Source organism: Guyanagaster necrorhizus (assembly GCF_019112545.1).
Source record: "Guyanagaster necrorhizus MCA 3950 unplaced genomic scaffold BT62scaffold_4, whole genome shotgun sequence".
Taxonomy (NCBI): Eukaryota; Fungi; Basidiomycota; class Agaricomycetes; order Agaricales; family Physalacriaceae; genus Guyanagaster; species Guyanagaster necrorhizus.
Genome location: NW_025064883.1, coordinates 190459 through 214837, shown reverse-complemented (window position 1 = coordinate 214837; position 24379 = coordinate 190459). Strand labels below are relative to the sequence as shown.

At 46.9% G+C, this 24379-nt stretch overlaps 8 protein-coding genes across 8 annotated transcripts; 2 read left to right on the top strand and 6 right to left on the bottom strand.

The window, feature by feature from the left end:
- Nucleotides 1–3094: 3094 nt before the first annotated feature.
- Nucleotides 3095–3501, top strand: BT62DRAFT_1072276 (uncharacterized protein; the record flags this gene model as incomplete). The annotated part of the gene is made up of 3 exons (XM_043178838.1): nt 3095–3212; nt 3256–3398; nt 3430–3501. The coding sequence occupies 3 exons, from the start codon at nt 3095–3097 to the stop codon at nt 3499–3501; spliced, it is 333 nt and encodes a 110-aa protein (XP_043043659.1).
- Nucleotides 3502–4716: 1215 nt separating this feature from the next.
- Nucleotides 4717–10980, bottom strand: BT62DRAFT_884415 (uncharacterized protein; the record flags this gene model as incomplete). The annotated part of the gene is made up of 13 exons (XM_043182796.1): nt 4717–4833; nt 4887–5052; nt 5104–5288; nt 5337–5592; nt 5644–6022; nt 6074–8153; nt 8226–8758; nt 8810–9404; nt 9454–9542; nt 9593–9812; nt 9866–10178; nt 10230–10812; nt 10926–10980. 13 exons carry the CDS (start codon nt 10978–10980, stop codon nt 4717–4719), a joined length of 5571 nt encoding a protein of 1856 aa, XP_043043658.1.
- A 273-nt stretch (nt 10981–11253) lies between these two features.
- On the bottom strand, nt 11254–12169 carry BT62DRAFT_961802 (MSF1-domain-containing protein). Its single transcript, XM_043188609.1, has 3 exons — nt 12043–12169; nt 11820–11991; nt 11254–11767 (listed from the first exon to the last, which is right to left on the bottom strand). The coding sequence occupies exons 1-3, from the start codon at nt 12072–12074 to the stop codon at nt 11429–11431; spliced, it is 543 nt and encodes a 180-aa protein (XP_043043657.1). The 5' UTR covers nt 12075–12169; the 3' UTR covers nt 11254–11428.
- A 102-nt stretch (nt 12170–12271) lies between these two features.
- BT62DRAFT_927465 (adrenoleukodystrophy protein) lies at nt 12272–15492 on the bottom strand. The gene is made up of 15 exons (XM_043185254.1): nt 15130–15492; nt 14927–15078; nt 14655–14875; nt 14396–14599; nt 14092–14348; nt 13965–14040; nt 13879–13917; nt 13666–13824; nt 13500–13618; nt 13421–13448; nt 13188–13364; nt 12968–13134; nt 12739–12908; nt 12612–12686; nt 12272–12560 (listed from the first exon to the last, which is right to left on the bottom strand). Exons 1-15 carry the CDS (start codon nt 15382–15384, stop codon nt 12500–12502), a joined length of 2160 nt encoding a protein of 719 aa, XP_043043656.1. The 5' UTR covers nt 15385–15492; the 3' UTR covers nt 12272–12499.
- A 150-nt stretch (nt 15493–15642) lies between these two features.
- BT62DRAFT_927464 (uncharacterized protein) lies at nt 15643–17101 on the bottom strand. Its single transcript, XM_043185253.1, has 7 exons — nt 16855–17101; nt 16750–16797; nt 16675–16691; nt 16412–16619; nt 16271–16359; nt 16013–16222; nt 15643–15963 (listed from the first exon to the last, which is right to left on the bottom strand). Exons 1-7 carry the CDS (start codon nt 17039–17041, stop codon nt 15865–15867), a joined length of 858 nt encoding a protein of 285 aa, XP_043043655.1. The 5' UTR covers nt 17042–17101; the 3' UTR covers nt 15643–15864.
- A 115-nt stretch (nt 17102–17216) lies between these two features.
- Nucleotides 17217–18154, bottom strand: BT62DRAFT_942865 (carbonic anhydrase). Its single transcript, XM_043187851.1, has 7 exons — nt 18044–18154; nt 17931–17988; nt 17858–17882; nt 17737–17802; nt 17616–17679; nt 17328–17564; nt 17217–17277 (listed from the first exon to the last, which is right to left on the bottom strand). Exons 1-7 carry the CDS (start codon nt 18146–18148, stop codon nt 17260–17262), a joined length of 573 nt encoding a protein of 190 aa, XP_043043654.1. The 5' UTR covers nt 18149–18154; the 3' UTR covers nt 17217–17259.
- Nucleotides 18155–18443: 289 nt separating this feature from the next.
- BT62DRAFT_984746 (RINT-1 family protein) lies at nt 18444–21529 on the top strand (the record flags this gene model as incomplete). Its single annotated transcript, XM_043189887.1, has 11 exons — nt 18444–18611; nt 18669–18940; nt 18992–19201; nt 19253–19375; nt 19431–19572; nt 19628–19741; nt 19794–20055; nt 20105–20245; nt 20297–20604; nt 20657–20895; nt 20951–21529. 11 exons carry the CDS (start codon nt 18444–18446, stop codon nt 21453–21455), a joined length of 2484 nt encoding a protein of 827 aa, XP_043043653.1. The 3' UTR covers nt 21456–21529.
- On the bottom strand, nt 21471–24312 carry BT62DRAFT_927463 (ATP dependent DNA helicase). The gene is made up of 5 exons (XM_043185252.1): nt 23522–24312; nt 22852–23464; nt 22300–22800; nt 21828–22243; nt 21471–21777 (listed from the first exon to the last, which is right to left on the bottom strand). The coding sequence occupies exons 1-5, from the start codon at nt 24289–24291 to the stop codon at nt 21567–21569; spliced, it is 2511 nt and encodes an 836-aa protein (XP_043043652.1). The 5' UTR covers nt 24292–24312; the 3' UTR covers nt 21471–21566.
- Nucleotides 24313–24379: the final 67 nt, after the last annotated feature.

The window sequence follows — 24379 nt, the reverse complement described above, 5'->3', positions numbered from 1 at the left end:
TTCTTGACCTTAGTGCAGATAGTGGCTGGTTTAGGGTTATTAAGGGAAGCAGAGACTCCTCATAGCAGGTTCATGAATTTTAGGAACATGTCCTGCTGGTTTGGATTGTTACTTCCTGCAGAGCCATTAGAGCTGCCTAGGCCATTGAAATCACCTGGTCCTTCTGGTCCTCCTGGTCCACCTGGAAAAGGGTTTAGTGGATTGTCACCTGGTTCTCATTAGATGGGAGTATGAGTAGGAGTGTTTTCATCTCTGCCCTCTGAGTCTAGGCTGTCTAAATCCCTGTGCATGTTGTCCAGAGATAAGGGGTTTATTGAGGGGTCAGTTTAGGCACCATACATCAGGCTGATCCATCAGACTCTGTTGGTTGGAATGCTGGTGGTATCAAAAGGATTAGGGGATTCATCGTAATTAGGTTGGCAAGCAGTGAAGCTAGAGTGATTGTAGGTTTCCCTACAGGAAGGTTGTCCTCCACTGGAGGCCGATCCGAAAAGGCCTGGTTGTTCCTTTGAAGCAGAGGCCAGAATGTCTTCCATGGAAAATATGTTTGGATGGGTAGGCTGGATTTGTTCAAAATCAGTTTCTGTGGGTTCGGTAAATATGGTGGATATGATAAAATTTTTGACTCAAGAGTTTGAGTTCAAATATACTGTTAGGAACATGCCAATTGAGTAGACTTGAGTGCATGCATGGAGTCTGGCAGAGTGCATGAGCATCGACAAAGCTATTGGCAATGTCACCCTTGAGTCAGAGCCCAAGGATCTGGATGGGCAGAATGGAGTTCTATCAGAGAAGTGAACAGGAATATCCTTCAGAGCGGAATCCGACAGATGAGATAGAGAGGAGTTGAGATGAGTGCGAAGTATAGGTGGTTTATTCAAGTTGATGTTCAAACTGAGTAGTTACGATGATATACATAGCTTTATATACTAATAGTAGCTAATTCTGAGTCAGGTTCCATTGGGTTCCAGTGTCAATATTCGCTACCAAGCTTGGGGTCTAGATATTACAATGTGAAATATGAATGTGAAATGATAATGATGAAATGAAATTAGTAGGTAATAGAAAGTGGCCAGAGTCCAGTGGGTAGTGTGATTGGAATTGTGGTTGGTTTAGGTGATGCGGAGGCCAGCAGCATGTGTGTAACAGACAGGATGATTGGACAGAGTGGCTGGCATTAGCAGCCTTCCAACACAACAATAGGATTCACTTAGCAACTGGCAAAACACCATTTTTTGTAAACTATAGGAGATATCTACAAGTAGCCCAAAGTAAATGGAAAACATATGACAACACCAGTATCCACAGATTTTGCTGCAATGATAGCAAAAATCTATAAGAAAATAAAGACAGCACTTGAAAAGACTGCTTCAACAATGAAGAAACAATATGACAAACACTATAGAATGGCTCACAAATATTCAACTAATAACAAAGTCTGGTTGGATATCATAAATCTTTATCTTCCACATCTCAAACAGAAACTCACAGACAAACAAATAGGCTTATTCAAAATTCTTGCCAAGATGGGCAACTCTGCATATAAGTTGCAACTATCAACAACTTAAAAAGTCCATAACATCTTCAATGAGATGTTGCTAACACCATACATCACATCTGTCTTTTCAAACCAAAAACAACTGCCACTGCCATCACTAAAACTCATCAATGATGAGAAACATTATAAAATCAATGAAGTTCTAAACTACAAATACTGAAAAGTCAAGGTGCAAGATGGAGGTATAAAAACAACTATTGACTATCTAGTCAGTTGGAAAGGATATGGCCCAGAATCAAACTAATGGGTCAATGAGAAACATATAGATGCCAATGATGCAATCTATGACTATGAACAATGCAATAATAGGGTGGATATATGCATCAGCAGAGGACATACAGCAAAGAGCAAGGATAATGCAGGAGAGGGTATCCTGCTGAGTCACAATTTGCCAATTGTCAATAGATGACCAAGCCAGAAATAGATGGCAGTGACAGCACTTACATGCAAAGCTACAGTGCCTATCGCCACTCTATGTGTGGAGCACAACTGCCAAGGAGAGGTCATATTCAATATTATGAGAACAGGATATCTGCTATTTGTACATAGACAGGAGGACTTATCCCTAAATTAGCTATCAGGACAATGGTCTTAAGGAGAGTGTAATATTATGATTTTTCCTATTTTCTTTTCTTTTTTCTTAATTTATTCAGGATTGACCTCTATTTCTGCTTAGTCAGGGCACCTAGACCTGGTGCTTAGGATTGTGGGAATGCTTAGTCAGCAGCACTACCCCAATTCTATTTTGCTGCTGTGAAGTCATGCAACAGCACAATGACAGAAAACTCTCTCTTATCTTTGCACAGCAGTAACAGCAGTAACAGCACAACAGCAGAACAATACTTTTTGTAGGTATCTTAGCGATGCTGGACAAAATGCTATACAGCACCAGCAAGGACAATTAGGTAGTTATATTCTTAGAACAATAAGAAACTAGTATTTAAGTAGCATAGCTCTTGCTGTAGTAGTTCCAGCTTCGAGCTAAAGTTTATTCTTTCACCATCTTATCTCAAGCAACTTGCAACTGCCTTGATCACACAAGCCAACAATGCATCAGTGAACTCTAATAGTCTAACCTGAAGTGTGAGGTTCTGTTAGTTTATCATGTGGAATTGGTCATGTGGAATTTGAGCTTAACATATTATGGCAGTCCTTAACATAGAAGAGGAGATACTCATAGTTCAGGGCCCATGTGGACTTCATGAACTCAATCTTTTTGACAATCACCTCTCCCACTCCATAGGGACAGTGCAGAACCACAAAGTTGAGATACAACTGAGTGGTCCACAGTTTTCTGTCTTGACAAGAGGTAGAATTGGGATCAAAAATATAAGTGTTGTGAGAAGGGATAGTAGCAAAATCATGCAGATGGTAGTGCATCATGATAAAGTAGAAGAGATATTTCAACATTCTCCAGCTTTTCGAGAGTATGGCGCTTGAAATATATGAATGGATCGAAATTGTAAGCCACACTCTTAACGAGGATCAACTCGGAGCATGCCAAACACGTGGCCACCCTGCTGTTTCCGATCGGCGATGCATCGACCCCTTAGCGACATTTTGCCTTGGTCGACGACCAGGCTAACATTCGATTCGCGGCGGCTAAAGCGTGGCACCGCATTGCAGGCGCTTAAGGAGGTCATGAATGTCAGCAGTCTCCATTTTTCATTGTACGACAATCTAACATTTGATTACAGGTACGAGCGGCGACTGTGTTCCCGGTGATGAAGAGCTTTTATCTTCAGCGGATGAGGCGACTCGTGCATTGTTCAGGTCAATCAATGACAATGAAGGGTTGAACACTCATGATGGTGCTCTTGGGATGGTCGGTGTATCATCGGTATGTGTTAGTTCTAACGTTGTTACTTCAGGTCGAAGCACGATACCCCCAGACGGCGAAAGGGCGCATACAAGTTCTTCTCCATCTCCTGCGAAGAGACTAAACTGGATACTTCGCTACATCAGACAGCTTATCTCTGCCATGGCAGACCATTACGAGGATGTTTACGGAAGACACTGCGATCAAACCATTTGTGCTATCTTTCATCGGCCCGCTGATTCGAGTGGCGACACAAGCAGTACGCCTAAACCTGTGGATGAGCGTTCTAGTATACAGTTGGGGTTTTCAAATAAAGGTCCTTCTTGTTTATTATTCAAATGTCAGATGCCTCTCGCATGTTTGAAGGAGCCGCGGCACTCACAACATAAAAATTGTCGTGGGATGCAATTAGAGACGATACCACTTCTTCAACTGATTTATGAAGTAGAAAACTTCCTTCTCCTCCCTCTCGTCCAGCATAGGAACCATTTGACTACCAATCGAGGTCTTGATAATCTCAGTTTCTAGGAGATACTGAAGGACGTCATAGACTTCTTGTCTATCATATACCCCTCGAAGTCGCCAGCGAAGTTCAGCCTAGACAGGCCAAAGTTAGAAATGTTCCCTTCAATATCATCACCGCCTACCTGGGAAATTCCTGGTCGGAAGACTATAACTCCTATAGCGGCTCTCAGAGCTGCTTCCCAAACCTCCACAAGCTTGGTGCCAGAAACGTCGATCCATCGTCGCGGGAAAATGTTCAAAAGGATCGCAGATGGTAACGTCACTGTCCACGTCTTGATGTGCGCTGCAGATACCAAGTATGCACAAGAGTAGCCGACCCAGTACAGCAACGGTAATGGACGTTCTACTAGTCGCTGGATAACCGGTAACAATGCATTCATACTAGTATTGGTACGTTCCTGAAATACCGGAATCGATGTCAGTGATGTGTATCCGTAATGGCGACAGACACTTACTGCTAGAGCAATCTTTGAAGACCCTTGACTCCCAGCTTGACCGACGATACTAAGGACCGAATGTGCTATGGCCATTTCCTTTGCACTGAAGGTCGGGCCGACACTAGCCCACTGCTCATCCAAACACCCAGTGCAATCAACTACGCCATTATCGGTCACTCTTCGACAGCACGCAGCTGATCCATCCACTGCTTGTCCGTGAACTGCATTGGAGGTGTGCAGCTCGTTACTGACCAAACAATCAATGTCCATGGACTGGATGACCGGCGTCGCCTGTGAGCTTGACGACTGCAACGACATATCGCGGAATTGAACATGAAGTGATGTTTCGATTTGATCATCATCTAGGAAGTCAACCTTTAACGACGAGCCGTTCGATTGTCTTGAAGAAACCTTATCTTACCCGCTTTCTTACTATTCCAGTCAAGCATTGGTCGTGCGGCTTGAGCATTAGTCGTATCTACTTTGAAATCGACCTAATCATCACAACATGTAACTGCTGAGCAAAGAATTGAGTATGATGTCCCACCTTATTGTCGGACACATGCTGGATTAGAGCTGCCGAGTCTCCGTCTGTCGCAGTTAAAGGCCACTCTCTCCATGTATCACTTTCTCCAGCCGTGAGATCTTCTTCGAGCCCTGCAGCATCCTGGAATAGATCACTACTGATAGATCCCCCCAAAGCTGCTAGATTCCTGTATCAGGTTAGCACGGAAACAATCATTCAGAATGAAATAATAGCTTACGCGTCAGAAATCTTCAGCTGTCTTCCGGGTTTTTGTCTATGATGATCTCGGACGAGCTTAGACAGGATGCCACGACTGACAAGACCTTTCGTGGCAGATGTGACTATATGTTCTTCTGCAGCACTTCGCAGAAGAGTCGACGCCCCTTCCGCATTGTAGTTTTCAAGAGGAGTACCAAGTGCCATCTTGAATACATTTAACAACGATCAAAGCAATCACGACTATATTCTTACCTTCAGTGCAGATTCTGCTATCGCAAGCACGTCTTCGACTGGCGTTTCACTCAAATCGCTAAGTGAATCAAGGAACGGCAATGAGGTTAAGCGCTTTTCCCAACCCTCCTCAACAACACCATTCCACATGAAGTCCCACACTGGGCCAGTTGTTGCGGCTTCAATGACTTCGAAGCTGTATAAAAGATCATCCACGGTATCGGGTATGATCAACTCTACATTTGAATTTCCTTGCGGTTGGGCATAACCGACTCGCCTATCACTAACATTAGTGACTGGTCTCAATGGTAGCAAATGATGTGCTCACAGAGCATTCTTGTCAATATGACTCCGCAGGAACTCGAGGTGATGAATCAGGTTGAAGTTTGTCGCACTATTGAGATCGTCATCCGGCAGGATGGTTGTGCCTCGACGCTTCATCCAGAGATCATACCACCGGTCTTCGAGACGAGTAAGATATGCCTCATTGCCAGGCGATTCTCGGATGTGCGCTAGACGTTGACGGACACTATTTCTGGGAACCGCTGGAAATACTTGTTCAAACGCTCCCCAATCCAGTCGCACCCCATTTCGACATCTGGCTCTAATGATAACCGATGCATCCCGAGCAAGTTCTTCGTAATCCCTATTCCATTGGAAGCGATGCCTACGAGTAATGGGTTTGATTTTAGGTTCCGGCGATTGATCTGCAATTTCGACTTAGACGTGCATATCTCAACCTAAGAGATGGCGCATACCTTCTACTCCAGCTTCTTCTAATTTTCGTTTGCGTTTTCGCTTGGAGTCAGTACGAGGTGGAGGAATGATAGGCGGACCTTGCTCGGCAATCAGAGCGCAAATTGATTTTTCTACCGGATTTGTTGTGATCGGAGTAGGAGCAGAGGGGGATGCTGTCGATGGCGTTGGCTGAACCAAAACGGTTGATGGAGCGACTCGAGGTAGACGAGACCTAGCTTTGTGTGCTGGGGGTGCCTGAGATGTTTTCAAAACTTGGGCTGATGCGAAGTCAGCTTCCCGAAAAGCCTTTTCTATTTCGCTTTCCCACTCCGTCTCCTTCCCTACAGACTGGAGAAATCGAGTCTGAATTTTTCGCAAACGGACAATCGCATATGGTGATGGCTCTGGATGGACTTTCATAACTAGATCCTCCCATTCATGCTCTCGATGTAGGCGTGCATCTGCTGCCCTCTTCGCGAGAGCAGCTTTGGCGTCCGCGGCCTCTTTTGCAAAGGTTTCAGAACTTTCACGTTTCCGTCGACGCTCCATCTTCGCTAGGTCTTTCACCATCTTCTCGTGAGCGGTGACATAGTGTTCTCGCACTGCGTCGGGAGGTGCACTGATGATACCAGAGATTCTGGCGATCTCCGCAGCACCTCCATCTTCCAGGTCAAGAGGCGTCTTTCCTGTGTCAATATTCACGAAGCGTCGAAGGTATTGGGTTTGGTGCCAAGTGAAAACATAGTTGGGATTCCAAGATACTGAACGACGCAGAGATCGGGAGATCTTGGAAGAGTCCGTGGGGATGGATAGAGGAGCCTGGCCATCGGTAATCGCAGGCAAAATGCTACTGTTCGTACATGCGTCTCTGAGTAGCTCCCAGTACTTAGAAACTTCGTCTGCAGTACTGACGCCAACATTCTGTAGGAATGGAGGGGACAACTCTGATGATGCCCAATGATACAGAGGGGCAGACGTCTTGAACTGCCAGTAAGCTGGCGCAGTAGTTGGAGTGCTTGCTGTCCAACCTTCCAAAGATGCCGGTTCATAACCTTTCGGATGATCCCCCAACGAGTCGCACCGCAGCCACGGAGATGCTGACTTGGATGGCGTGAGTGGGACGACAAGACCGAGGTGTCTTAAAAGCTCAAGGATATCAAGGAATCGAGACCTCGCCCGTGATTTCCCAATTTGAAGGATTGATCGCAAACCCTGGGGCAAATCTCGTACTAACGTTTGGCGGCATTCTGGATTCACAAGAAACTGGGTGAGCTGATCATGGTGGAAAAGTGGGGACAGCAACGAGCAGTAGAGTCCGAGTGGTAGATCGTAGCAAAAAAAGGACAAGTTCAATACACGGTGCTCATGTGATGTAATCTGCGGGGATGGGTCTGCGTTTTCGAAGGTTTTCATGGCAGTGATATGCAGCACCCGGGACCGCAAACCCTTCGCGACAATGTTTCCATACATCTGTCCCAGTGTAGTCCGCTCCGTCAGCAGTACCTCCTTAATCACATTGTCGTCGTGGCTGAAAAGTTTTTCGGCACGGGCAGTATTCTTCTTCCACCTTTCGGCCTGGTCATAACCAGAAGAATTCTCCATCTGCAACAACTGCAGCGGAAGGCCTTCACGAGCTATCAGAGTAGGATCTGGTCCGTATTCCACAGGTTCATCGATCTTACGAGCAATAACCGGTTGGGGAGGAATGGGAATAGACCCTTTCGCGACTTCTGTCAAGAAAGTTGCCAACTTCTCTTCTGATGTGTCGAGTAAGTACGCAATGACTGTCGGTCGACTGACACCTGTAGGTCCAGGAATGGACGTCTTTATTTGCTTGATTCTACCACGGCTTTCCAAGCTGTTAAACGTCGCAGTGGCGGTACGTTTGTCAGTCCTGATACCAGCAGGAGAACTGGTGGGCTCTCCGGCCAGTGAAAGGGTTTCCAGGAGGCTCGAATGAGCATCGTATATGTCCTTCGTCTGGGTGTTCACGATGCCTCCTAATAGCTCAATGATCCGGTAGAATTCGTTCTCTCGGCGAAGATGAGAAACATTGACTCTCCCCCTGGGCGTGTTCGGTTGCTGGTCTGCTTCTGTTGCCTGTGAAAATATTTCGCATAACCAGATAAGGATAGAATATCACGAAGAGATTTTTCCACACACGGTTTGTACATCCTGCATAGAATCTCCCAACAAAGCCGGGTCAATGGGGATCTCGATCTCCGAAGTCTCAGTGATTGAGGGCGGTGGCTGAATTGCTGCCTGCGGTATCTCTTCAGCGACGACCATAGCGTCTGGTGTTGGTATTGTAGCTGTAGCGACGTCTGTGGGTTCGACCAGGGGAGATGGGACGTGTATATCATCGGCTCCTGCTTCCAATGGTACCGCTGCTCCAATAAGGGTATCTCGTAGTTCTGCGTTAGGCTCCGCTATGTCCGCCTGGTCCGACGGATTTGATATGGGCAATTCGAATGTCTGCGACACGACAGAGGCGGAACGATGAAGTCGCTTTGCTGGTGGCTCTTCGACGTCAGGAATACTATCTGGAATGTTATCCGCGACTGCATCTTGATCCTCAAGGTCAATGGCGCCGTTGCCTTTTCTCTTCCCAGTTCTCCGGGTCACCACTCGAGCTGGTTGTGGTACTTGAGCATCTTCATCTTCAATCCTGACTTTCCGTGGCCGCCCTCGTTTCTTGGGAATAGCTAGAGAACGGAAGGTGAGCATGACGCATTACAGTTTAAAAGGAGTGTTACCTTGCGCAGAGTTCTCAGCATCGCCGCTGTCAGTCCTTGTAATCTTTCGCTTTTTCGTAGACGGACCCGCCGAAACGAGGTCTATTTTGGCGTCTTGGCTTTCATCAGCATTGTGCTTGCGCTTCCTGGTCTGGCGCCGAGAGGTCTCTGCGTTGATGGGAGTTCCGTCTTCACCGTCTTGTGATTTCTTTGGACGGCCTAGTTTGACAGATCCGTCGGGTAAGATAGGGTCTTTGGAAGCCTTCTTCTTGGACTTGGATTTTTTTGTCGGTTCCTCCCTGCCAGCATCCTGGTGCTTGATCAGGCTTTTTGTATCGTCATAGAAACTCTTTGGATCCACAGGCATGAACCCGCCCGACTCTCCAAAGTCCACTTCCGCAAGCCTTGCAGACGATGTATCTAAATTTTCCTGGGATACCAGAGAATGGTAGGCAGACACAGTGTAGTATCTGTGTCGCCGCTCCCGTCCAAACGTCTCCATAAGACCAGAGATACCGAGATCACTCAAATGCGGAGGCGGCCGAACCTTCTCAGCGCGAGTAAGAAGAAGCTCTATTGTCCTCTTGTCGAAATGGCACAAGGCAGCAGAAAGTTCCTGCAGAGAAATATTCGCCATACGTGACAACGAATGGATCCGCACTTACATTGAGCGTCATTCCTTTAGTCCCCGATTCCTCCAAGAGATCGATGATTTGCTTGTGTATCGTGGTATTAATTTTGACGCCGCCTTGTTCTACAACACAAATGAATTTAGTGGGGCGAAAATGGCATTTACAACTTTACCAGTTTCATTATCTTCGTCGTCATCCGCGTCCGGCACAGCCACTGGACCTCGAGCTCTCGATTGGACCTCCTCTTCCACCAGTCGAAAACAGGTCACAGACGATGCTGAATTCTTTTTCCTGTTAGGGACAACCACCTTCTCGATGATGCCTTCTTGGATCATTTCGCGGATACGACTTTGGAAAAATCTTCGATCGGTCTTGGTAGGGTGCTTAAATCCCTGTTGAAAATGTAGTATATGAGAGACAGAAGAGATAAATTAAAGATACGTACGATAGTTATAATCAAATTGTTTGCGGGATGTATCTGGTTTTTTGATACTTTGAGTAGATTAAGGACGCGAGCCCGGATGAGTGGTAGACTGGAAAGATGACGGGCATCAATGGGTGTGAAGTTGAGGGCCCGGATTTCAGGAGGGATATTGTCCTCGTCTGCAGCTTCGGCATCGCCGAGAGGGAACTCAGGCTTCAGGAGCGCTGCCGCATTGTTCTCTTCGTCGCGTATCGCCTTCCAGGACGGACTGCGATCGAAAAAGTACCGATGTATACAAAAATGGGTACCAACCCCTCCTCTGCGAACCTTGACACTGACAAGAAGACGTAAGCTCTTTTGGTCCTCAGAAAGAAAACTGGCATACACTAAGTCAAGCTCCGTTAGCTGCCTCACGAGATAGAAGCATGTTTTTTGGTCATATTTAGATCGCTGTCCGAGTTCGACGACTGAGACACCATTATCTCGGCCACGAGTGATTATTTGGAGCGCTGAATAGACCATAGGGCTCATTTTTGGGAACTTTGCATTTAATGTTGAAAAAATTGAGAATTCAATCAATGGCTTAACGCTCACCCTGATGTGCGAGCCGGTTATTGCGGCATATATCGAGTCCGGATCGACTGCAATGCGCAAGTCGTCTCCATATTCTTTGATCAGGCCTTCGAGAGTACGAGACTTTGCGTCTGCGATAGTTTCAAGCTGTGCAGGACGAGTTTCAACAAAGGCCTCCCCCTTGGCGTTTGCCTTTCGCTTAGCACTAGTCTGTGGTGCTATCCAGACTTCAGAGTTTACCCCAGCTGGCTTAGTACCGACAAGAACATTTGGCTGCTGAACTACGAGTGACCATACGAAAGCGCAAAAGGAATCGTCGGTATTTTGTGCGGCAGACGAAGAGTTGTGGGAGTAAAAATCAACGATGAAATCCTTCAAACGCGAGGGATTGGAGCCTAGAAGAAGAAAAAGTCACTTTCAAGTTCATGGGACGACCAGGTAGATGCGAAGAGGGGGGATCGAACCCGGCTATCCTCGGAATTGGAGGTCATATGATGGGAAAGCTCACCAAGGTCTCCGTCAAATGAAAGCTCTCGCAGACAGTGGTGCAGGAGCTCGTCCATCGTACTTGCACCCTACGACGGATAGGGCGAACCACAAGGGAAGGGGGGGAAAAGATGGTCCTCTCGAAAGTGCACGTCGTTCTCTCCAAATTCACGAAATGTCCTACGAATTGCAGTTTGACGCGCCTCGACGTGACTCGGAAGGCACTCTGAAAGAAGCAGCAGAGAAGGAACTGGCCAGCCCCGACCACTGGGTCATTCCACCAAATTATCGATTGTGACAGTCACGTTGCAGAACGGCAGAACGTTACATCACACAAGTCACACAGTCACAAAGTCATCATTTTTTCCATTTTTTCAGTTTTTCAGCTACATAGCTTACACAACGAATAGTGTAGAGGGGCTTTTAAACAATCTAGGTCAAGGCGTAACAGTACCTCTAGAAAATCCTGATGCAACGTTAACAGAAAACGAAGTGTAGAGAAGACACACGACCCAGGTACCACCCCTACGCCGCTACAGATTGCAGCTGCTGCCGTTCTTCCCACAACCTCCGCAGCACGTCTGTGAATCCAAGCTTTCCCAAATGTGCATTTTGCTCAAACCGCTGTACTAGCCATCTCTCCAGCCCATCTGCGGCACTCCGCCAAATCCCTAACCGTGCTTGAATCTCTGCCGTCTGTGTGAATGCCGTGCAGTCGTGAGATGCAGGTGAGTATTCTATTTGCTCTACGCATGTGGCGAACTGTGATAGTGACATATTGACCGAGGATATGGAAGCGCGCTGATTCCTGGGGTCGATAAAAGATATCTCACGCACAAAAGCGTCTTCAGAGCCACCAAACAACTGTGAACAGAACGATAAGCCAGGCCACAAAGCCGAAACAGATCACTCTCACCTTTACGATCCAGCCTGGTGCCTTTTGCTTACATCCTAATATCCGCTCCGTTCTAATTATCCCCGTCTTTGGATCTACAGAGCGATCCAGCACATCAATACTAATGACATGCGAGCATTTTGGATTCGGGTATTTGTGCCACATCCCAATGACGACGTGAGACCATGGGTGACTGCCACGGAATTAATCAACAGAAACGCATACAGGAAGGGGAATGGCTTACTTGTAATTATACACTTGACTGAAGAAATGCATGGCCGTGAGCAAAAATTAGGCGAAAGAGATAGGAGTAAAAGTAAGGAAAAGTCTAGGGGTCGCTCGTGTGAGCACTTGAGGGGAAGTGGGGAAAGGATGATATGACCAATCAATCCCTTGTCCTATACCGTTACGTTTCCGGCCGGAGCCGACACGTGAAATTCAGGGATCAGTCCACCAATCAGCGACAAGATAATGCGCTGCCAAGCTGGCCGATCATTTCTGATAGCAGTAATGCGACAAGAGCCGCCCCACCGTGTCCAAACGCGTCCAAGATGGCCGAAGCTTTTCGTACGTATAACATTTGAGTTCAAAATGCTCATATCAGATATGTACGTGGTGCAAGTGGTGTCGTCTGGGAGTGTCCCATCAACAGGTCCCTTGTCTATTTGTACGCCATAAAATAGCACATCACCGGCAAAATATTACACCAGCTCTTCATGATCCACGCCTTTCAGCTCCACCAACCTGGCTTTCATCTTCGGCCTATGAAGGATCTATGAGTTGAATCACCGAAACAGAAGGAGCGCAACTTACACTTCAAGCAACTTCGTTTCCAACGCTTGTTTCTCCGTCTGGAGAGCTAAGCGTTTGTCTGCATCGAGTTTGGTACTAGTCAATGCACATAGTCAGAAAGCCGTCAGCACAATGAATGGCCGCTTACAATACATATCCACCCTGACCATCGTAGTGCAAAATCATAGCATGATACTTCCACAACGACGGTCTATGTGACACCGTCAAGAGCGTAATCCCAAGTTTGGCAGCATACTCCATCATCATTCCTTCCATATCTGGCGGTACCAGTGATGTCGCCTCATCCAAGATTGCATACTAGAGTTATCATACCAATCAGATCTTCCATCAGACTAACCGCGAAACGGGAGCAATACCTTGGGATTATGATAAAACAACCTTGCCCAGGCAATCTTCTGCTGGTCACCACCGCTCAAAGCGTCTCTCCATTCCCGAGCGGCATTCCATCCACCTTCTCTCTCAACGACGCCTTCCATCTGGACAACGGACAAAATGTTCAACAGATCATCATCATTAATACCACCTGAATACTCGTTATTACTTAACCAGTTCGTTATGACGTCGAAGTAGACCTACGAGCTTCCATATTTTCTCGCGAATGGGGGTATATAACCTGGTCTCGAAGTGTTCCGAGGGAAAGATACGGACGTTGTGGGATCAAGATGAACTCTGAAGCGGCAGGCTTTCGAACTACACCACCATAAACGGGCCAAAGTCCACCCAGGATACGGAAAAGCGAAGATTTGCCACACCCTATATAAGCTGATCTAAACCATCGAAAGAAACAAAGATGAACGAATCATTCGCACCATTAGGCCCCACAATGAGCAAGTTTTGCTGGAAATATTGTGAATTGAGAAAAAATCAAGCAGTAGCAGCTTTACGCACTCCATGTTTGATATGAAAGCTTAAACCTTTAACTAGAACATCACCATTTGGTGTAACAATGGGAACATTCTCAAACTGAATGTCCTCAGACATAATAATTTCCCCCTGACCCCGGAAAACTGCATTTTGATCAACAATAGACACGCTAATATGGAGCAAGACATACTTTTGGCATTCTCTCCCGTTGTTGCACTGCTAATGAGAACTTTTTCAAATTTTCCCTTTTTGATGTCTTTCATTGTATCAAGCAACAGAGAAACACGAGCGGTGTAACCAGCCAGCTCCGACAGGTCTTTGTAAGAGTACATCACTCGACCAATGGCGTCTCAAATTACAAGTTAACTTGCCGGTAATGTCTGAGATGAAACCAATGCTTTACCTGAAGATGACAACAGTAGTCTTCGGTTGGTTACGAACCCTGGGGGATAATGAGCATAAACTTGGATCGAAGAACGTTGGTGGTACCTTCTGTACGTCCGCCTAGATCCACACTTGAGATGCCGGGAAGTTTGATAAAGATAGGGATACCGCATATTATCATCTGGAAGTTGGTTGGTATCACTAAAATCTTTGATAGATATCAATGACTTACTCCGAAACCTCCCCATAGCCACTTGATGATGCCTTCCTCGATGCATCCAAACCACCAGCGCTTATTTAGGACTTTGTTCTCATGTTTTATCACAGTCGCGTATTTCCTTTCGACAAGCATCTTTTCAGTCTCTTCTCCGCCAAGAAATGCCACCTCTTCAGAAAATTCGGCCAGCCGGGATTGAGTGTGACGCAATTCGCCAGCCAGCTGTGCCGACAGTGCCGTATACATTCCAAGAGGTGGCGTCAGATAGCGCACTGTGAAAATGGTTAGTACGAGTGGGTGCAATGATAATCCAACTTACGCAGGGCAGCCGAGGATTGGACCAAAACAGTAAGTAGTAGTAAACCTTCGGCCCCCACGTTTTGAGACAGCTGATAATTATATAGTATCACGTCGAGCGTCGGTTTGGCAAGATTAGCGTATATGGCGGCTAGGTGTGTCGAGAACTTGTGGATGTCGTGAGTGATCATCTGGTCAGGATTTTTTATCCTGTCATCCAAATTCGCTACGAAAACCTCTGAAGATGAGACATGAATTGAAAGAAATAGCACGAAGCTTACATAGTTTGTAGTAGACTTTGCCATGGGCTCCTTCATCTTCATCACCAAGATACTGTTGCATGATGACATTTGTAAGACGCGTCCGATAGGCGATGGTGAGCTTGTTTTGAACATAGCTAAGCCAGCTATTTGTCCATGTCGCAGGTATCGCGACACATAACCAGCGCATAATGTTGAGGAAAAATTGAAGGGGCTGGGCACGTACAAGGCTCGCTACAATCCTGTAGTAACTGTATGAATACACAAAAAAAAACAGAAAACGGACTACGGACCGTCCATCCAATGCGGCAACATAGAGAGAGATTGCCGTCCGTAATACCAACAAACTTGAGTGTGTGACCAGAAGTAGAGCCTCCTTCGATCTTATACTTGGTACAACGATCCTGAGAATGGCACCCAATCGCCGATAAAAGACAGAGTCGACCTATTGCAGTATCAGTCGATGCAATATCAAGAGTCCGACCGGAAAACGTACCGCAACCCTTGTCGACCTCTTGTCGTCACCATCATTTCCGCCCTTGGAACCCTTGCCCTTCCTAGACTTGGTCGACCTGGATGACCCGCCCTTTCCAGACAAGCCACTAAATGTCGAACCAAGAACGTAAACGATGAAAGCAGTGTTGATTACCCGCTGAACGAGAGGTCGATGGGAAGAATACCAGCGGCTAAACTGGATATAGTGGTTACGAAAATCCTGGGTGCGCAAGGCAGAAAGCAGCTCTGATGCCATGGCTAAAAGATCCCAGGGCAGTTGGACCCCAAAAGATTGAAGAGAACAATGGGTTACTCTTATTACTCGGTGGAGAAAGTAAGCGCCTGGCCACCATACTCCTTGTGTTCAATCAAGGAGTAATCACAATGGCATGTGATTGCAAGTCTGTCGGCCCGGTGCCGGACGCCTTATAAATTCTCGGAAAACTATTTGCTATATGGCAGACTCGGAGGACTCTCTTACATCTTCTGTTGGAATTGGAATTGATCTGCACCGTAGCTACTAGAAGTGGAAATGTCGTCATATGTACAGCAGTAACCAGCTATGCATTTCCTAGACTTTGTACAGCTTAGTTATTACCATATCACTTGTATTTAAGTAGCTATAGGCTGGCTAATAAAACCTTGCCAGCTTCTAACTCCAACCCTCTCTGGTATACATTGCACATCATATTTGGAGAAGAGACAGAACAGACAAGTGTATTCTCACATCTTCTCTCTACTGCAGGGTATCCATGTGTATCTTAACCCATCTGACCACTTCTGACCAGTCTTTCACCCGTTCAAGAGGAGCACCTTCGGGTATATCCACAGTTTCCTATGGCATAGCATCAGTATGAGGGAATGATTACTACTGGTCAACCTACTTCTTTCCAGAATTCTTTCCCTACCAGAGCTTTTAGACGTATGTCGAACGACATATCATCAGAAGCATCTCCAGGTCCAGATACTCTCTTGTTCCACTCATAGTCTCCGAACAACAAAACACGCGTCGCAATAGGTATCGCTGTGGCGCATTGAAGGGCATTCTCCGATGAATCATCAATCAGAATACGAGCGTTTAAGTCAGCACAGACCTGTTCAACATGATCAGCGTACTGGACATGTGGAACATCTAGACATACTTGAGCCTTGCTGAGCTTAGTGACAACCTCATGGCCAGTTTTATGAACATCCTTGAACTGACCTGTACAGATGATACTGTCGAATACACCTGTAAAAATGGTTTCTAAGACGATACGATATCTCCGATCAAGTCAGCTTACCCGGAAAATGCTTATTGACCCACATCCAGCTTTCGTCGGCCGTGTCAGGCGCGCGGGCGGTCACGATAATCAACTTGAATCCCATATCCTTTAGGGACAGGGTGCCCTCTCGAGCACCCGGCACTGGATCGGCCTGGAAGATCCGGGGAGTCTGATAGAATGCCTTTACTTTGTCGAACGTTTGCTTGGGTGTGCCCCAAAACGGATTCTAGACATTGATTTTGAGAAATGCAGAGTAGGCCAGCAGAGAGGTCACCACGTACCTTCCAGTAGTAATAGTCTTCGTATCAGATGAAAATCAATACATTGGAGATAACCGCGAAATGAGTGGCATTTACAGTAAAAATGGGAAAGATCCATTCTAGTTCCGTAAACCTGATTGTGCCCTACGGGAAAACATGGGCATCAACGCGCATCGACGCGTCTGGGTGTTTGTAACTTACACTCTGCAACAACATGGTTCGTCTGGGCCAGTACATCGTCCAAATCTACGGCTATTACGGGGACAGGAGAAGATGGAGAGATGTCCGTAAGTTGCTCAAGAGCCTGCCGTTCAAAAGCTTCAGAGTCGGTGCCCACCGGACCTGTAGCAGGCTGCTCTAAATCATGTTGTGTCGCAGCTACCGACATGGCTGAAATCCCACCGATGACCTGAAGAGAAGCCGGTCCGAGTTGGTTGGCAAAAGTGGACTGAGATAATTTGAAATGATATGACTCACAAGTAGATATGGATATGATGTCATTGGAAGACTTCCATCTTCACCTGCGTTATTTTGAGAATTTACGATTTGAATAGAAGTTACAAGCAGCGATACTGTACGAAAGTACCCAGAAATGCATTATAACAGTTATACTACCTGCACAGCCTATACCAGTTTTGAGCAGTCTAGGGAACCTATGTGGAAAAGGCACGCACCTGGCCTGTCTCCATATAATGGACCCAGCCAGTGATTTTGGTGCCCTTCATTACCAAAGGACTTTCTTTCAGAAACATCACGTCGTCCCTGACCGATTGCTCCAGATCATCAAACTCCAAAAAGTCGATCTCGTCGGCCTGCTCGGTGACTTGAGGATTTTGTGGGTCTGCATCACTCAACATCCTTCGCAGAGATGGACCGGTGAATGTAACCATGCCACAGCCCGTGTGGTGATACTTGTAGCCTAATATCAGAGCTCTGAATGTGTTGGATGTCAGGACGCTCACGACGGCTATCTCCCGAGTCCCCAAAAGTCGCTGTGATATAATTATACTTCGCAACGCATCTTTTCTGCCGAAAAACCGTCGTGAGCGTAAAATAGATCTAGAAGATGATGGGGTCTCATACGCCATTCCGCCAGCATTTCGTATGATATGGGCATCTCCTTCTTCGAGGCCGAGCTGTGTGAATGGGCTAGGATGACATTAATGGGTCGGTAACGAAGCAGAGAAAAAAGTTGGACGCGCACTTGATCCGAGCATCCATACAAGTAACTTGGGCTTGGTTGAGAGGTAATATATATCGTTACGTATACACGGCACCTATAGCGAGTCGCTTTTTTGGCGGTAGTGCAATCGGTTTCTCTGAAGGAGACTCTGGCTGTTTGGAGGAATTTCAGACCACGAAAGATCAATTGAAGTGTTACCAAGCATACCTTATCTGTTTTCGAGCAGTACCTGTTCAAAAAAAGTGTTGGAGTGGCACTGTAAAGAGCATGACGCGGACGCGTCGAGCTCAGAGCGATACGAAGAGGAAACATGGCGAGTTGTAATAGTAGATAAACAAAATAAAGGGGTTATGTACTACGTTATTTGGCCCGGGAGTTGCCGGCATGCTGGTACGGATAACTGGAGGTGAAAGAAAGAAAATAAAGGCAAGGAGGCGCGTCTAAGTGAGTTACGAATTCGGATTTATTTCATTTTGAGTGATCACGATATCGCGAGAATTACCTATTCACAGTCCAGAGTCCAGATCTATCAGGACATCTCGGCCCGACATACATGTCAAAATACCGGCATTCATCAAGATACCGGTCCTCCACGTTTCTTCCCACCATGTCCTCCCAAGAAATCCGGTCGCTGCTCGCCCCCGCAAACACACAACAAGCGTATTCCAAGGCCTCTATATTTCTCAATTCGACATTCCATTCGTTTGAAGACCTTAATTGCCTTCAGAGGGACGTTGCCCAAGCTCAACAGCGTCGCGACGAGCTGGAAACCAGGGTGCGTCGCACTAAGACAGGACTCTTCTTCATGCTCATCGTCTACACACTAGTTCAGCTAGCGCTTTCCCAGTCAAGAATCAACGTTCTCACGGCAGAAACACGAGTGGCCGTGGAATCATACCGTCACTCTGCACAAGAACTCTCTCTAAAGAGGCACACTCTCGCCGACGAGCTTGCCAGTCTATCCCAGGATTTCGTCTCTTCCCTATCAGATGTCGATCCATCCCCGACCCTCTTGGAGGATATCGAGACATTGCATCGTAACCTAAAGGAATTGAAGAGCGTCAAGGAATATGTGCAGATTATAAAACACGCCTTGAATCTTAGGTTTGTTCCCGAAATATCACACTTGCCTTGATTATTATTTATAGTGCGTAGCGAGTCCGCAGTGCAGCAAATATCAGCCTCGTCTTCCATATCCAATGACTCCGTCACTCACTTTAGGTCCCTGCGTGCATTCGTCACAGGTGTCTCTGATGTGTGCTCGGGCGTCACGAGTGAGAGCAATGGAGACAGACTAGGTCTCGTTGCATTTTTGGAGAGACTGCAGGAAACAACTTGGTCTGGTATGAAGACCGTTCTATCAAAGTGTGTCCGCTTATTCCCAGCTGAAACCCCAACTGAGAATGTACTAAACAGCACGCTATTATCTGCTGCAGAGAAACTTGAATGGCCCATGACAATCAGGTATTCCTCTGTACCACCAGAGGACAGGGTCGCGTTCGAAGCATCTTTCTGCAATCTCTTGGAGCTTCAAAATATGTACGCTGTAATGCTGTGTATCAATTGCCAGTGCTTATCTTTGCCCTGTTTGCAGTGGAGAGACTCTTTCACATAACGATACAAAGACACGATCAGAAAAAGATGGCCTGTATCCTTTAGAAACTCTCGTGCAGCCACTTTCTCTACGATTTAAATATCATTTTGAAGGGAATCGACAGACAAATCAGTTGCACAAGGTAAGCTGGCATTCAATGTTTGTTTACTTTCATTCTGAAAATGTATATCCACAAGCCGGAGTGGTACTTCACCCATGTGTTGAATGCTGTAACCGATCACCAGAATTTCATGGAAAGTGTTGTTCAACGTCTGCTTTCATCAACGAAATACAAATCTTTCAATGCATGGGTGAGTCCACTTCATGCTACACTCTGGTATTTCTATTATAGCCATGTTTCAGCACGAATTCACGCTATTATTGTTCCCGCTTCTGTCCCGGAAACTAAGACATACCGTCCCATCAATGTTCTTGCACCCATCACTTCTCGCTCATACCATATACCAAGCTCTTTCCTTCGATGCAGCATTGTCGGAGGAAGGGTTTACAACAATGGACACTTCTGCCCGGGATACCTTTGAGTCCAGTCAATGGCCCGGGGTTGCAGACATTATTCTTGGAAAGAAGGAGTGGTTTGAAGCCTGGATAGATGGCGAAAAGAAATGTGCGTGCATCCTTCCCCTCTGCCGTTCTGGATCCTTAGACCACGTCAGTCGCAGAAGATCAGTACCATGAGATCATATCTACTCCGGACGCTTGGCAAATTGCCGAATGCGAAGTGGAAAAACAGGCAAGTGAGTTACAGACGACGAATTCGGCTCGTAGGATATCGGCACTTGTCGAACAAGTCACAGGCATGTCACACACTCACCAAACAACGACACTGCTGATCTTGTTACTATTAGACCGATATTCTCCGCTACCGAATTTTACTCAGCGTACACGGTTCCTTATTTCGGTCCAGCTTCCAATATTGGAGTTGTATCATGGTCGTATATTATCCTCATTGGATGCCTTTGAGACGTTGTCTTCTGCGCTTGTCCGTGCGGTCCCAGGAGCCCTTGGTGTCAATCTCGGAGGCAAAGAGGATACCAGCGTAAATGTTGAGACACGGTCACTGACAAGTGGCGTGGCTGGTGTGCAAAGGCTTTGTAAGGCTTTATTGAGCGCGAACTACATGGAAATCTGCATGGAAACGTGGGGCGAAGAGGTGGTAAGTAAGCTGTGCCTGTCTGATTGTGATTTTTTGCCTTACGCTCTGTCAGTTCTTCTTGGAACTGTGGACCGAAATAAACATGCGCGCTTCTTTGCGAGCTCGTGTTCAAGGCAACCCTTTACTTCCTGATCCGGAAGTCGAAGAAAGCCCGTTGGGCCACGAAACAATATTTGAAGAACTAATCAATCATTACCGGAAACTATCCGTGCGAGCACAGGACATGATAGTCCAACAGGTTTGCGCGGAAGTGGAAGGGAGCCTCAGACCTCATCTTACAGCCACGACATCGTCAGCGTCTTATTGCAATTTCTGCGCCCTTCAGGTGTACTAAAATGCTTTTTAGTAATCCAAATTCAAGCACGGATCCAGGGCAAGACGAAGTTGCCATATCACAAACGCTCTTGGCACCTATTGCTCTGTTATCGACCCATCTTACCTATATCCGTACGACTTTACCTCAATCGACAATCACCTTGCTTTATCGGCGGATTGCATCGCGTCTTTCTGAGCACATCATGCAAAGACAAATTCTGTATCGCGGAAATGTTTCCGTTCGAGAAGCGAGAGAAGTACAGGCGGAATGTGAGTTGTGGGTGGAGACCAGCCAAGGAGGACTAGCCGGGGCCCTTGGTGCTGGCCGTAACCGTGTTGAAGCTCCTTGGTCGAAGCTCTTGGAGGCAGGAAGGCTAATCGCGGCCGAAGGTCCAGTTTGGGACAAGGCGGTTGACTTCACTTATGGGTCAGGAAGTGAACGCGAATGGGAGGTCGCAATGGTGGAAACCACTGGATTCAGTGAACTGAGCCGTGAGGAAGTCGGACGCATCTTGCGGCGGCGAAACACTGAATGATTGACTCCAGCACTTCGTAGGGATTATTATGTATAGTTAGTTCTACAACAACAGATCATAAAAATCGAAAGCATAAAAACAGCGTAAAATAAGTAATGCGAAAGACATAGATCAAAGTTTGTAGATGATCCCTTCGCTAAGCATTAGCTCTTCTGCATCTGTCATGATCTGACATGCTTCTGTAGCTTCGGCTGTCCCAAAAAGCATATCCGTGGACAAGCCCTCGTTGACCATCTCGAGTAGATCTTTTAGGAAGACTGACTCATCATCCCGCAGCTTTGAGCCGAATAATTTGGATACCCGAGACCGAAAGAAGGTGTATCTACAATGATGCTAAGTACAATTCGCAACGTGAACATTGTTCATGCTCACCTTTCAGGGCTCATCTTTCCACTTACAGCAGCGGAACCAGACGAGGACGCTACCATCGTCACGTCTTGACTCTCGTCGCCCCAGACAGGGTCCTGGACGGCTGTTGTTCCTGTCGTCTTAGGAGACGCAGGGGGCATACTCATCCTCTCGGTGGCAGGCTCATCGTCTCCAGTCTCTTCGCCACCGGATTCTTCATCACTCCCGTCATCTGTCCCTTTCCGAACGGCCGCACCATTGTTGAGCTTTCTCTTCTTTCGGCGCTGACGTTTGGGAACTTCCTTGAAGAGGGCAAACCGCATGATTTCTTCAGCTTGTTTCGCATCCTGATGCTCAACCTTGACAGACAGGCGGGCCTTAGCATGCGCCGTAGCCAGACGAATCAGTGTCTCCAAAGTACGTGCAGTCAGCGGCGAAGTCTAGCCAAAACTATTAGCAATCGTTTTTGGTCTGCAATTTTTTTGAAGAGGCTTACTCTTTTATTATTCCCCTCCATGATTTCGTTTCGAAGGGTGGCGTATACCTGAACGATGTGGTCTGCTGCACCCTTCGTCAAAACCGGTGCCGCTTTGCTTTTCGCATACTGTATATATTTCTTCACGAAGGACAGTTTGAGGACCTGCGTCTGAGCAGCCTGCGCTGCCGTTTGACTACGCGTTTTTCGGCCGGCATTAGAGGCCGCAACACCGATGTGCAACAATGGATCAAATTTCTCGTAAGGACTGCTGTCGGCCTCATTGTCAGTTGGAGCGTTGGAGGGTCCATCTACGGATAGAGGTTGAGATAGATTGTCTTGAGACGGAGTGCCTTCTTCGACACCAGGAGGTAGATACCGATGTATACGCAGGACGTGATCGGCAATTTGTCGGTCGCGTTTTTCATCGACATCGTCTGTCACAATGAAGAGGAGATCGAAACGAGAGAGAAGAGAATCCGGGAGTGCGATGTTTTTATGAGGATCTTTGTGGATATCGTACTTTACGGATCGTGAGTCTCTACAAGTAAAATTGCGTTATAATTCACTTACCTGGCCGTAGATAGGGTTGGCAGCGGCTACAACACTACACCTAGCATTCAAACTTGTATGGATTCCAGCTTTGGCAATAGTAACTGTCTGTTGCTCCATAACTTCATGGATGGCTACCCTGTCGATGTCCGACATCTTGTCAAATTCATCGATACATACCACACCACGATCAGCCAGAACCATGGCACCAGCTTCTAGACGCCGTTCTCCTGTATCGCGATCTGTTGTCACAGCCGCGGTCAGACCAACTCCAGAGCTCCCTCTACCTGTAGTTGCAATAGCAAGAGGTGCCGTGCCGAGCACGAACCTCAGGAGCTGCGATTTAGCCGTAGAGGGATCGCCAACCATCAGCAAATTGATGTCACCACGGATATGTGTACCATTCGGCAGATTTTTTTCTGCACCGCCCAGTAGTAGAAGAAGGATGGCCCTTTTGATATATTCATGACCGCAAATGGATGGCGCAAGAGATTCTGAGAGTTCCCTGAAGATGTCCGACTTTTTAGCTAGTTGATTGATCTGGCGAATATCTGTATCGGTGAGAGGGGTTTGCGCAATGCCACCACCAATTTTGGAAGACAGAAGATTGATATTGTTGGCAAGAATCAAGGACCTACATTCGAAAATGCTATTAGTTATCACTGGTCGACGCAAAAGAAATATGACACACTTGAATGCCCCACTGGACCCACCACCAACACTACGATACATCCCAACCAGTTGGATTCGATCACCTGGCTTGCATTTATCTACTAGATCATCGTCCAATATTATGTCAGTACTACGAGGTAATTGGCCTGCAGGTGCACGCTCAGGCATCTCTTGGATGCTGATCCGCTGGTGGTCACGGAAGACGCAAAGACCGTATTCGGTTTGAAGGAGATGTCCATCATCGTCGGTCTGTGGAGTAACAGACGACGTAGGTGGAAGGTTTGAGCTGGAGGATGTCGCGTCACGATATTCTCGCGAATGGAAAAGGTGTGTTTCGGGGCAATAGTGCACCGACTTGAGCATCTTGGGACGCACGAGGGAACAACGAGTTATGATTCCTTCTAAGGATATCATGGTTCCAAGATGGGCGGCATGGAGAGTTCTAGGGGTGACATGGTGGTCACCGAAGGAACCACTGAATCCTATACAGTAGCTCTTGTTCTCGATCTCGTGCTTTTGAGGATCATGAACACGGGAAACAATGGCGGAAAGTGCGTCGTCAAAGGCCGGCAGGTAGTCTACTGGATGCTTGAGCAGACCGTCTGCGAATTCACGCCTGTAGTCGCGGAGGTCGTCGATATTAACGATAAGACGCGTCTGGTCCATCCGAAGCATTCTGTAAATATCATCTTTGTAGTTGTAGATATCAGATTCAGAGTCAAGAAACTCTTCGAAAATACGGCTCCTGTCGCGATGCTGGTCGTCGGGGATAGGCGTGTCGTCGAGCATGGTGGCAAGATGAGAAAAGAGGGACGCGTCAAAGGCTCGATTACCCACGCCACTATCGTTCCGGTTCCAGGGTCACGTGCCTGGAGCA